The sequence below is a fragment of the Herpailurus yagouaroundi genome, unplaced genomic scaffold (genome assembly GCF_014898765.1).
Source record: "Herpailurus yagouaroundi ecotype Mexico unplaced genomic scaffold, PumYag 190, whole genome shotgun sequence".
Lineage (NCBI taxonomy): Eukaryota > Metazoa > Chordata > Mammalia > Carnivora > Felidae > Herpailurus > Herpailurus yagouaroundi.
Window position 1 is genome coordinate 33815964 of NW_024412421.1, and position 12955 is coordinate 33828918.

Consider the following 12955-nt stretch of genomic DNA (forward strand, 5'->3'; position numbering starts at 1 on the left):
GCGGGGGGTGACTTCTCAGCTCAAGAGCCTTTATCGAGCGCCTGTTGTGTGCCAGCCCCGCACCATGTCCTGGGGGCTAGGAGATGCACCTGACTTTTGTCCTGCCTCTCTTATCTGTAGACGAGGCCCCCTTCCTCGCAGGGTCATCGTGACGGCTATATTTGTTCCGTGAACCGACGCAGGCCAGGCCCTGTGCAGGCAAATAAGAGAGGCGCGGATGCCTGACCTTTTGGAGCTGGCGTCCGCCTCGGGGGTCTCTGAGCCCCTCCTGCCACTGTAGCCAAGACGACAAAGTCAGTGTCACAGGTGAACGAACTGGGACGCGTGGCACAGGCCTTCCCAGCAGCACGCGGACACGGGCCGAGCCGGTTCGCCACCCGGGTGCGTCCCTAAGTCTGGGGCTGGGGGCCCTTCTGTCGCGGGGTCACAGGGGCCTGGGGTCGAGCCCCAGCTCTGCCGCTGGCCGCCGGACCGCGAGCGGTCTTGCGCCTGTGTTTCCTCCCCTGCGAAACGGGCGTCACCAGAGGGGCTGCTTGTGCGCAGCAGGCGACAGAACGTTCGCGAAGCGCTGAGCCCGGCGCTTTTCCGCGCCCGGCCCGAACACAAGCGGGCCGGCCCCGGTAGGCACACTCACGACGCGTGCAAACCTTCGCCGACCCCTCCCCAAGGACCCCACGACGCAGCTGTCCGCTCGGCCGCACGCGAGGCGAGGACGCCGAGGTTTCCGCAGCCGGGCTCGGCCGGTGCCCACCCAGCACCATGTTCCGAAGACGCTTCCGTGGGCAGAGCCCGTCGGCTCAGCTCAAAACTTGGGTGAGGTGGCAGCTGCGAGCCCCACCCCCCCCCCCCCCCCCCCCGGCCCCGGGTCCTTCCCGCCCCCCGACCTGCCCCCCCCCCCCCCCCGCCCCGGGAGCCAGCACACCTCCTCCGGGAGGGGACCGAGCCTGCACGCAAATGCTCATTATCCCAATGTGTCCCGGCCACGTCTCTGGCGAGCCCGTGCCCCCCTCCTCCTGCCTCCACCGTCTCAGCTGCCCGGGCTGCAGACATCTATGTGGTGACTCTGCGGCCAGATGTTATAGGGCAAAGCTAAAAATAGGGCGGGCCGGCCACCGGCAGGGGTGGGGGTAGGGGTGGGGGCATGTGCTGGGCGCCGACACATGATCCGAGGGGCCCGGCCGAGTGGAGCTGAGAGCCCGGCGGACCGTGCACGCTTCTGTCCCCCACTTGCAGGCCCCCCCCTCCCGGCAAGAGGGGCCCCTCTTCTCTGCCCCGTGTGGGAGGAAATGCCTTCTCCCGGCCGCGGGATGGGCAGCGGCGGGAGGAAGGTCATCTGGGCTCTGTCCTTCCTGCTGCTTGTCCGCGAAGCCAGTTCTGCCAAGAATATCTGGAGACGGGCGCTGCACGCCAGGCTGGCCGAGAAGCCCCGCGTAAGTGCCCGGGGCGGGGAGGCCGGGAGGGGACGGGCGGCCCCCAGACTCGGGCGGGCCGGCACGCACGTGTGCCAAGGTTGGGAGGTGGGCAGATGAGCTCCCCGCCCTCGCTCACGGCCCCTGGTCTGTGAGCCAAGAGGCGGAGGGCGCCGCAAAAAACGCACAGGGGGATGGTGACACGCTTTGGCCCACCAAAGAGGACAGCCCCCGCTTTGAGACTCCCAAGGGCTCGAAACTGAGCGTTGTGTTCTCAACCATCAACAACCAAGCGTTTATAAGACATAATTAGGCATTCGTGCGGTCATTTACTCGTTCAGTAAACATTTAGTAGAAACTGCTCTGCTGGGTCAGGCACTGTGTGCGGTCCTGTGGGTTCAACACGGAGACAGCGGCTCCCACCCTCGGGGGGGACGTGGTCGAGTGGGGGAGGCGGTCGGGTGACATGTGGTGGCGGTACGAAGGGATAGGACAGCACAGCAGAGGGCGGGAAGCGTGCACCTTGGAGCCGGGGGTCTGGGTTTGCATTCAGACTCTGCTGCTTACCAGCTGTGTGACTTCAGGCGACTTGTTTGACATCTCTGAGCACCAGCGATCTCATCTGGAAAAGACAGAGTGTTAGAGGGATGCGGTTCTTTCAACACCTGTTGTTCGGTCACCCCTGTTTACCGGGCGCTCCTCTAGGCTGTGGGCATATAGACAGCGGTTCTCTGCTTTGGGGAGATCGCGATGTAGTGAGAGAGTAAGTGATAAGGAAAACAGGTGCCAAGGAGAGAAGTAAGGCAGGAAGGGGACCAGGCGAGAGAGACCGGGGGCAGGAGGGTACAATCTTATTTTTTAAAAATTTTTTTAACGTTTATTCGTTTTTGAGAGACAGAGAAAGAGCATGAGCGGGGAAGGGGCAGAGAGAGGGAGACATGGAATCTGAAACAGGCTCCAGACTCTGAGCCGTCAGCACAGAGCCCGACGCGGGGCTCGAACTCACGAACTGCGAGATCATGACCTGAGCCGAAGTCGGACGCCCAACCGACTGAGCCACCCAGGTGCCCCGGGGGGGTGTGTGTGATCTTAACGCCCCCCCCCCCCCGCTTCTAGCACAGGGAGCACAGGGGTGGGGAGGAGTCAAGGAGACAGAACTGACTCTCACAGGATTGAATGAGTCCCCTTAACATAGCAAGTGCTCGGTGCCTCTTGGTGACATCGTGAAATCGTTGTGAAACTGGGTGGCGCTTGCCACCCCAGGTGGGATATAGGACCCTTGAGGTGAGGCCTGATTGTGTCTCGTTCAGTGCAGTGTTCCTGGTGCCTGGCCAGGCGTCTGCCATTCAGTCGGCACTCGGTACATTCCTGTGAATTAATTATGGGCAAACGCACTGGAAGCCCAGAAGAATGTGTTCAGCTCTGCTCCAGAAGAGTCAGGAAAGGGTCTTCCAGGGTTGAGGACATTCAACATTGGGCTCTGAGGGATGAGTAGGAGTTTGCCGGGTAGATCAGTGGGAAAGGGGAATGTTTCATGCCGCCTGCCACGGTGAGATGCTTGAAACTGTATCGAGGCTAATCTCAGTCTCCAGGGCTCACGTTCTCCAGCTCAGGCAGGAGGCCACCGGGAGTGGAAAAGAATAGTGGCAACTGAAATGACCGTAGGTGTTTGGAGAAGGGAGAGCAATCCCTGAAGGCTTCCTGGAGGAGGGGAGACCCTGGCCAGATCTTGAAGAACTATTAAGGATTAGGAGGAGTAAGGACATCCCTGGAAGAAGACACAATGTGGGCAGGGCGCGAGGCACAAATGGTGTATCTGGGAGCCCCTGAGGGGACCCTCACTGCAGGGGAGGGTTTGTGCAAGGAGGGAGAGAGACCCCTCTCAGGTTTGACACCTCCTTGCTCTTTGCTGGCCCAGCGGGATGGCTCATTTAGGACTTTGGTTCTCGGACCACAAAGAGATCTCCAACGTGTCGTCTGGGCTGATCTCCACTTTGTCCCACAGCGTCATAGGAACGGACCTGCCATCTTGCCAGGCGGGAGGGGGGAGGCTGGGAGGCTGGGGACCCTGGGCACGGGGTTGGCGGGGGGGAGGGTGGTCTTCAGCCTTGACCCCGGACCCTCGAGGACCGGGGGGAGGCAGGTCAGGGTGAGGAAAGGCTAGGTGTCCCGTAGGGTGCTGAAACCCGCTCTGGAGAGTTAAATAGAGCCCTTGTTAAAATTAAACCAGGGGCGCCTGCATGGCTCGGTCGGAAAAGCGTCCGACTCTCGGTTTCGGCTCAGGTCACGGTCTCGCATTTCGGGCGTTTGAGCCCCGCGTCGGGCTCCACGCCGACACCGCGGAGCCCGCTTGGGATTCTCTCTTCCCCTCCCTCTCTACCCCCCCCCACCCCCCGCCCTGCTCACTCTGCTTCTCTCACAGTGAATAAACTTGAAAAATTAAAAAAAAAAAGTCAAAGCATAGAGCCACTGCCCAGCTCCTCGCAAGGCACCCGCCCTCGAGGTGGCCTCACAGGGCACCTGCCGAGGCTGGTTGTAGGGCCTGGGCCAGCACGTGGCTGCCCCTTCTCCCTTTCTCGAAGCCCAGCCCTGGGCAGAGAGGGCAGAGCGGGCCCAGCGCACTTCCTGGTCGCCGTGTCCACCTGCCTTCCTGCCCGAGGACTTAGAGACACGGCAGAGAGGGAGGCACGGCCTTCCGTCCCCAAGGAGGCCACTGGGGGGCTCGTCGTGAGAAAGAGGGTCCCCCCTCTGAGCCTCGGCCTCCCCGCCTACAGCGTGGGGGGGGGGGCGGGCAGCACCGGCTTTGCCCCTCCTCTTCATGTGCACTGTTAAACACAAAACCAGACCACGGGGCGCCTGGGGGGCCCCGTCGGTTAAGCGCCCGACTTCGGCTCCGGTCATGATCTCGCGGTTCGTGAGTTCGAGCCCCGCGTCGAGCTCTGTGCCGACAGCTCAGAACCTGGAGCGTGTTTCAGATTCTTTGTCTCCCTCTCTCTCCGCCCCTCCCCGCCCCCCGTCTCTCGAAAATAAACATTCACAAAATTAAAAAAATAATAATAAACATAAAACCGGACCAGACAGGCAACACGGCACCAAATATTTGCCAGGCTGGATAAAACAGAGGCAAGATGTTTGTAAATAGCCCGGCGGCCTGCTTTGGGGCGCTCGGCCCATTCGGTGGAGCGGGCGTTCGATGGAACAGTGCTTTCCTGAGCCCTCGCTATGTGTCAGGACAAGCACTCGCCACCTGTTAAGTCACAGGAGCCTCCCAACTTTTACCGGGTGGGGCCCTCTGCAGCCACCATGTCACCGGGGACCGGGTGGCCCCAGTTCTCCGCGCATCGCCGTGGCTGAGTCTGGCTCATCCCCCAAGCTCCCGTCCAGGGCAGCTGGAGGTCTCTGGGCAGTACCCACCCTGCCCAGGGGCGCCTGCCTGGCGGAGGGGGCGCTGAGGGGGTGTGGCAGGAGGAAGGGCTGCCTCCCCAAGCTGGCCCCCCTTCCCCTTGTGATTTCGGTGACCTCCCGAGTCTTTTCTTGCGTCTTATTGTTGCTTATTTATTTTTTTGCGAAGTTAGCACGAGTAGGAGAGGCAGAAGGGCTCTCGGATACGACCGTACCTCCCTGGCTGGGGGACACGCTCAGCCGACACCCAGGACGGGCCAAGATGCTGGGGGTTCCCACCAGGGGAGCAGATGGGACTCGAAGACAGACCCGGCTTCCTCATCCTTGGGTGGGACACCTCTGAAGAACAGTCCGTACAGTGTCCCAGAGGTTCCCCTCGGGTCTGAGCGCCAGCTGCCCCCCCACCCCTGCCTGTCAATTGCCTGCGTATTAACGCCCCGTGGATGGGCTCTGCCCCTTCCCCGCCTGCTGGAGCTTCCTGGGACCCCTCCCAAGAACCCGCCCTGCCCTGGAATCCTGGTCTCGGGCGTGCGTGGCGGGTTCCACCGTGTCCCTCGAGAAAGAGATGCTCAGATCCTAACCCCTGGTTACCTGGAAACGGGACCTTATCTGGAAACAGGGCTGTTGTAGATGGGATTCACCAAGACGAGGACACTCGGGAGTGAGATGGGCGCTCCCTGAACCCAGTGTGGCTGGTGAGGAGAGGAGACCCGGAGGCAGACCCACGGCGGGGAGGCCAAGTGAAGACAGAGGTGGCGAACGGAGAGCTGTGTGTCCGAGCCAAGGGACGTCAGATTGCTGGGAGCCACCAGAAGCCGCAGACCGGTGCGGCACGGATCCTCCCGCACAGCTTGCAGAAGAAACCAGGCCCCCCCACCCCCACCCCACCACCTTGATTTCCTCCTCCTGGCCTCCAGAGCCGTGAGACAGCGCGCTCCTGTTGTGTCCAGCCCCCAGCTTGTGGGGCTTCCTCAGAGCGGCCCCGGGGACACCCCTGCGGTGTCCGATTTCTGCCAATTTCTGCTGCTTGCAGTCAGCAGCCCCGACGACAGACATCGCCCGGATGAGGAACTCGAGGCCCTGGTGAGACGTGACTCACCCCCAGGCCGTTCCGGCCAGGGACGGGTGAAGTGGTCATTACACTGTCGGAGTCCTGGGGACTCGCCTCACTCCTCTGAAGATGTGAGCTCGCACCCCCCACGGGACCCCATCATCAGGACCTCTAAGGCGCCTCCATGCAGAGGAGCGAGGGCTGCTCGGGGGCCCTGGGGTGTTCACGGCCAAGGCCCCGTGGGTCCTACCTGGGGGCGGGAGAGGGGAAGTGACGTGCCGAGGGGAACAACCCCACGGTTGGCCGTAGCCCGGTGTCCCGCACGTCACGGGCACGCGGAAACCTCTTCAGAATGGAGGATGGCGGGGGTGGCGATGAGCTGGCCGAGTCACTTTCTCCTCCGTGCAGCCGGCTTCCCGTCTGAGGTTCCAGGCCTGCAATCAGTCCCAGGCGGAAGTGACCAAGGGAAGAAGCATCCAGGACAACTGGGTGGTTATCATCGGGGAGCATGCCCGCGGGAGGGAGGTGAGAAAGCAGAGGAAGACTGGCTGGCGGTCCACAGCGGCGCCAGTGAAGGCGGCCAGAGCTGGAAAGGTCCGGAAGCTCAGAAGGAAAAAAAATGAAAGACGACCAATCCATGCGGTGGAATATTATTCAGCCATAGAAACGGGAGTGGGGTCGTCCCACTTGCTACCGGAGGGATGAACCCTGAAAACATTATGCTAAGCGGAAAAAGGCGGCCACAAAAGGCCACATCCTGTAGGATCTCTTGGCGTCGACTTTCCGGAATAGGCAAGCCCCTAGACACACACGGTACATTAGAGGTGCCGGGCTCTGGGGGGGGAGGGAACGGGAGCAGAATTTCTGTGTGGGTGATGGACAGGCGCACCCACACCGGGTCGTTGTGGTCTTAGCATTCGGTCTTCTCCTCGGAAGGCGGTTCCCCTAAGTGCTTTCATATCACCTCGACTTCTCCCTAGCATTCAGCCCCTTTAATATGATGTGCATGCTTTTTTTTTTTTTTTTAATGTGGCTTTAGTTTTTCATTAACCGATTTTGCAGATGACAAAAAAAAAAAAAAGGCAATATGTTTGTGGTCTCTGTGTGACGTCTGGTTTGGTGTTTGTCCCTTGTCCTGGAGCTGAGCCCTGTGAAGGGAGGGATGTCTTCTGGTCCAGCCCAGCATTGTTTGGAGCCAGCCCGCCTGGCACGTAGTCGGCCTGGGAACTATGAATGTACCACGCAAGGAATGGATAAGTTACGTTAAAACCTTCCAGAACAGGATGGAAGGGGATAGAAAGTTCCAGAAGACTTCCTGGTGCGCCGCAGTGCCCGGGGGCCCCCCGGCTAAAGGAGTCGGTCGAGTTTGCCGGCAACGTGCGCTGCGATGAGGTCATCGCTGGTGTGAGATCTGGGACTTTGCGTGCCTCTCTGAGGAAGTCCCTTAGCGATGCACCCAGTTCTGCTCCCAGAGCCCAGCGCTGAGGTCCCAGGGCGTCAGGAAACGGCATTCATCAACGCGCACTGAGCTGTAAGCCCCTGTTCCAGGGACAGACGTATTTTTAGACTTTTTGACGTCCAAATTCCAGAGGAAGGGCCAGTAACGCTTCGAGGAAAATTGGCTTTCTTCCGGCACCAAGCAAATCAGGCCTGGGGCGCCCTTTTATTGGTCTGGCCGTTAAGTCGCTGGAACATTCCAAAGAAGGGTAAAGCTCTTGCACGCGGAATGAAGTGGGTGGAGAGCACAGAGGGAGGGATGTGGGTAAATCGGGGCAGCTTTGGAGATTGGATTCTTTCTCCTTAAATGGAAACGGTTCAAGATTGTTTCCTGATTATACAAGTAATGTTTACTGTAGAAGAAATCCAGACGATACCGAAAGTGACAACCGCGTAAAAAAGCTCGAATTCTCCCTCCAGGGCGTAAGCCCCGTTGGCATTTTGGTGTGTGTGTGCCCCGGCAATCCCGTGAAAACAGGTGTACTCACATTTTTTTTTTCTCTTCATGGTGTTTATTCACAGTGTGTAAAAGATGTTTTATGGAGATGAAAGTCATGTCACGTGAAACAAACCATTTTTTTTTAACGTTTATTTATTTTTTTTTGAGACAGAGAGAGACAGAGCACGAACGGGGGAGGGGCAGAGAGAGAGGGAGACACAGAATCGGAAACAGGCCCCAGGCTCTGAGCCATCAGCCCAGAGCCCGACGCGGGGCTCGAACTCACGGACCGCGAGATCGTGACCTGAGCTGAAGTCGGACGCTTAACCGACTGCGCCCCCCGGGCGCCCCCCGTGTCCTCTTTTCAAAGGCCTCTGTTGTGTTCCGCGGTACAGATGTGCCATTCTGTCTTCAGCCGGCCTCCTTTGGTTGGACACGAGGCTGCTGGCTTCAGGAGAATCCACACTTGAACTTGAAGAATGGCGCTTTCCACCGAAAGGGCCCAGGATCGGTATTTCCTTAACCCGCTTCCTGGGGGCACCGGCAGTAGAATGGCCCCGCAGATCCCCAGGGGCCTCCGGAACTCTCTCCCAGAGGAGTGAAAAAAACCATAACCACCTCGTGGGAAATCTTAAGGGGGAGGCGTTTTTATCCGAGTAGGGCGCACCGCCCTGGAGAGTTCTTGTCTGGGCCGTTCCGTAAATGTGCGTCCAGCAGCTGTTTGGAAACAGACTTGCAATACAGCCCCTTCGCAGGCCTGGAAATAAAAGCTGGAAATCACGGGTTGCCCTGGGGTTTTCGCGAAGGATGTCGTCGTTCTGGGGTGAGCCGCCTCGTCTGTCCGCGCGATTTGACGTGCCATTATTTTTTTTTTCGGCCGAGGGGCGCTGGAGGGCCGGGCCGACTGGGGTTGCGAAGGGTGGAGCCTGGGACGAGTTCTCTCCAGAATCTGTGCCCGGGGGAGGCGGTTCTCTGACTGTGTCCTGAGCTGGGGCTGGCGCACCGGCGGCGGGCAGGGGTGGGGACGTGGGACGGGGAGGCGGGGAAGCCCCAGATTCAGACAGACCCGACAACAAGAACAGGAAGCCTAATTCCAAGAGGCTGGAAGGTGCCTGCGCAACCTCGTCGGCTCCCACCACAAACGCCGGCAGCACACGCGCCTCCTGCGCCCGTTTTGCCGAGGAGGAAAACAGAGGCTGAAATAAGTCCGTGGCTTTCCTGCGTGATCACAGAGCTACAGGATTCAAACCCAGACTTGTCTAGTGCGTTAGCTCCCTGCCGAACTCAGCCTGAACAGTTTACGAGGTCACGGGCCTTAGCCCCATCCATCTTGCTACGCTCAAAAACCAGACACAGCGCCTAAGTTCTTGCCCCAAAGAAAGAGCAGCAGTCCTCTGGGGAAAGTTCTGAGCGGAGGGAACAGTGTGTGGAAGGCTTCAGGGCAAGGAGGAGGAAGGCGTCTGAGCAAACCTTCAGAAATTGAGGCTGCTGATTCTAGATGTATAGTTTGGATCCATTACTGGGGCCTCTGGAGAGAGAAGTGTAGACTTGGGCTCATGACCCTTCTCGGCCTGTGGCCTTGGGCACACCTCTCATTCTGCAGGCCTCAGGGGCCTCATCTTTAGTGGGCATAACAATAGAACGCCCCCCGCTGGCCTCACGCGACCAGAGCAGGTGCTGAGGCTTGCTAAGAGGTGCCGAGTTGGAGGGGGGCCCCTGTTCGTGGAGACCTGGGGGAAGTGAGCGCGGGGCCAGGCTGGCATCTCAGGTGGGAGACACAGCCCGTGCAAAGGCCCGGAGGTAGGACCGCTCCAGGGATCTCAGAGAAGCCGAGTCGGCTGAACAGGGATGAGCAAGGGAGGGGTGAGTCTGGGAGGCAGAGGGGCTGGGGGCGGGCACCAGCCAGCTTTGGCTGACCTTTACCCCTTTGTCCTCCACGGGAGGGGGCCCCACTGAGGGTGATGTATTTCTCTCTCTGATAAAAGTTCTCTCCCAGAGCTCCTAAAATTCACGCTTTTTTCAGGACCCTCTTCAGGCATCACCTTGCATGATATGAAATATTTTCCAAAACATTTAATCCTTTAATCTGGGCCCCTCGGTGACATCGGTTCTGTTATCACCCACGACCATCTGTTGTTTCGGCCGCACCGTAAATAACTCGGGAGATTTGACTTCTAAGGCGCTTATCTCTTTTGTCCTCTCCAAATTCTGGGAGACGACGTCTGGAGGTCCCTCAGAAAGCAGGGGCACATCTAAAATTGATCTCTCTGCACACGCCTGCTGGGCTGCCATTAGGAAGTCACCAGACCGGGAGGCAGGGGCTGGGGTGGCAGTGGGGGGGACACAGGGTTTCACTTCTGATCCGCAGGCTGCAGTCAGTCCCCTAAATGAGGCCTTGAGTCCGAACGGGCCATGCGGAAGCCCCCCGCCCCCCACCCTGGCCTCCCGACCACGCGCGGGCCTTTCCTCATCACCCTCCCAAGGAGGCCGGGCCGGCTGCCACCTTGCATTAGGATCACAGTGGTCGGGCCCCAACGTGGGTCCAATTTTGTTCATTCTGAGGAAAACGAAGTAAGAGCTAACGGCGCGGGGTTGAAAATTATTCACGGTGATACAGGACTCACGGGGACCGGCCTGAGCAGGGGGTGGTGAAAAGGCTGAACCGGTTTGCGAATCCGCGCTCCGGTCTCCCCTTTGTTTTGGGGGGAGAACCACTCGTCTTCTGCAGCCTTTGTTTCCTTATATGCCAGATGTTGGCTTCATTCTTACATTTCACGAATTAAACGGCAGACATATATATATATAGGAGAAAAGAGGACTTCTCTCGGCGAAACTGGGGAGAGGCCGGGAGCCCCGTCCTCCCCAGGCTGCCCCTGCCTCACTTGGTCCCTGCTTTCTTCTCCCTCTTGCCCTCCCTCTAAGCCCCACGGGTGCCCTGGGACGTAGTTTGAAAACCGCTGGTCCTTGGGATGACACTTCCAAAATGCACCTGCTCCCGGGACCTATCCTCGGTGACCCCACGCCCCCTACAGGGCATTGGAAGCAGCGCATAGACTTTGCAGCCTCCGCAGCAGCTGGGGCGGGCGGGTGGGGGGCAAAGATGTGGACACATTTTTGACCTTCCCGCCTTTTTTTTTTTTTTTTTTAACTCCGTGGAGGTCAGAGGGCATATGCCATTTTGTTCCTTGCTCTTTATTTTCCCTAACATATCATTAAGTGTTTTTCCTGTCGTTAAACATGCTTTCACGGGGCGCCTGGGTGGCTCCGGCGGTTGAGCGTCCGACTTCGGCTGGGGTCATGATGTTGTGGTTCGTGAGTTCGAGCCCCGCGTCGGGCTGGGTGCTGGCAGCTCGGAGCCTGGCGCCTGCTTCGCATTCTGTGTCTCCCTCTCTCTCTGCTCCTCCCCTGTTCACTCTCTCTCTCTCTCTCTCAAAAATAAGTACTTAAAAAAATTTAAAAATGCCTTCATACGTACTTCTCTTCTTTTTCAAATGTTTGATCGTCTTCTTAAAACTGAAAAAATACTGTGTGCATGGCAAAAATAATATTGAAGCAGGGCAAATGAATACCCAGTGAAGAGACACCCCCTTGGCTGCTTCAGAACTGAATTCTTCTCTCCAAAGGCAATCTTTGATAACAGTTTCTTGCGTATTCTGGTGTATCCTTCCAAAAATGTTCTGGGCAGGCATATACATATTACATGAGTGTGCATATGTGATTTTAAAACGTAGGCGTGTAGCGTACAAACTGTTCTGCACCTTAATTCTTTAATGTTTATTTATTTTTGAAGGGGGGAGGGGCAGAGAGAGAGGGAGACACAGAAGCCGAAGCAGGCGCCAGGCCCCGAGCTAGCTGCCCCACGCGCGGGGCTCGAACCCACAAACCATGAGATCCTGACCTGAGCTCAACCGACTGCGCCACCCAGGAGCCCCCTGCACCTTCATATTCTTCACCAACCACCAAATCTTGGCGATCTTTCATCAGTGGGCTAAAGGCAGATTTAATGGCCACACACTACTCCAGTCCACAGACAAGCATTATTTGCTTGTACAAGGGGGCAGGGTTTTGAAGTATGGATACATTTGCAGGGGAGCGGAGGCCAGGGGCAAATAGGAATTTAGATGGCAGGAGCAGTTGAGGAAGGGGCCAAGAGGTGGGGGAAGCCTGGCTGGTTTTTCCCAATGAACCCATTCTGTGTGTGTGTGTGTGTGTGTGTGTGTGTGTGTGTGTAGGGGGGTGTAAGGCATGCCGTCCGCATAGCCCACTTTCAAATCCAGAAGCAGAACAGTGTTCCCAGCATGGATGGGGGCTGGTGTCGAAGGGACCCAGTGTGGGTTGCCTGTGGTGACAAAGCCTCGCAGCCTCACCTCTAAAGTGCTTATTTTATTGGTCATGTGCCCATATTTCCTATATGGTAAGTACGGTATCTTATTTTTAACTTTCTATTGAAACATAATACTGAAAAGTGGGAAAATCACATGTCCAGCTTCACACCGTGAACACACCGTGTAACCAGCACCCAGATCAGGAAGCAGAACAGGGCGGGCTGGCCCCGGGGCCCCTCCTGGTCCCCACCCACCGGGGGGCCACTCTGCTGACTTCTCACACCAGACATCACCATTGTCTGTGTTTGAACTAAAAGGATCAAAGGAACCACACTGTGTGTTCTCTTTGGAGCTGGCATTTTCCCCCCTCCGGTTCAGTATTCTGTTTGTGAGATTTCTCCAAGTTGTGTGGGTTTATCCGTTTTCGGTGTGGGTTGTAAATCCTCAGAGCTCTGCGTAAACATATGGGTTGTAAGAGAGATATATGTAGAAATCTATGGGTGTTTGTATCTATGTGTGTATACGCAGACACGTGCACACACGCACACGGATGCACACACGCGCGCGCATACGCATACACGCGCGCACATACACACGCACACGCGCATACACAAGCACACGCGACACGCACACGCACGCACACACGCGCACGCAGATCCGTATCCGGAGCGGGCGCAGGACAGGGTCGCTTCTCCCGGCCGGCTGCCGGCACGCGCCCACCTCCGCTGGGCGGCGACGGGGACCCGGGGGTCGGGTCCGCGCCGCTGACGCGCGCTCTCCCCGCAGGCCGAGGAGGCGGGGAGCCCCCGGCAGCCCCGCGCAGACCGCTGCC

General features: G+C 58.3%; 1 protein-coding gene and 1 long non-coding RNA gene across 2 annotated transcripts in view; one reads left to right on the forward strand and one right to left on the reverse strand.

The window, feature by feature from the left end:
• Positions 1–113: 113 nt before the first annotated feature.
• Positions 114–2450, reverse strand: LOC121009869 (uncharacterized). Its single transcript, XR_005780872.1, has 3 exons — positions 2416–2450; positions 923–2031; positions 114–190 (listed from the first exon to the last, which is right to left on the reverse strand). It is a non-coding gene; the product is annotated as an uncharacterized LOC121009869 (long non-coding RNA).
• The window catches only part of WFDC1 (WAP four-disulfide core domain 1), a 23018-nt gene continuing 11220 nt past the window's right edge, over positions 1158–12955 (forward strand). The window contains exons 1-2 of the mRNA XM_040443236.1: positions 1158–1430; positions 12910–12955. The exon at positions 12910–12955 is cut by the window's right edge and continues 9 nt beyond it. Coding sequence (XP_040299170.1) covers positions 1161–1430; positions 12910–12955 — 316 coding nt within the window. The 5' untranslated portion in view covers positions 1158–1160. The remainder of the gene's footprint in view (positions 1431–12909) is intronic.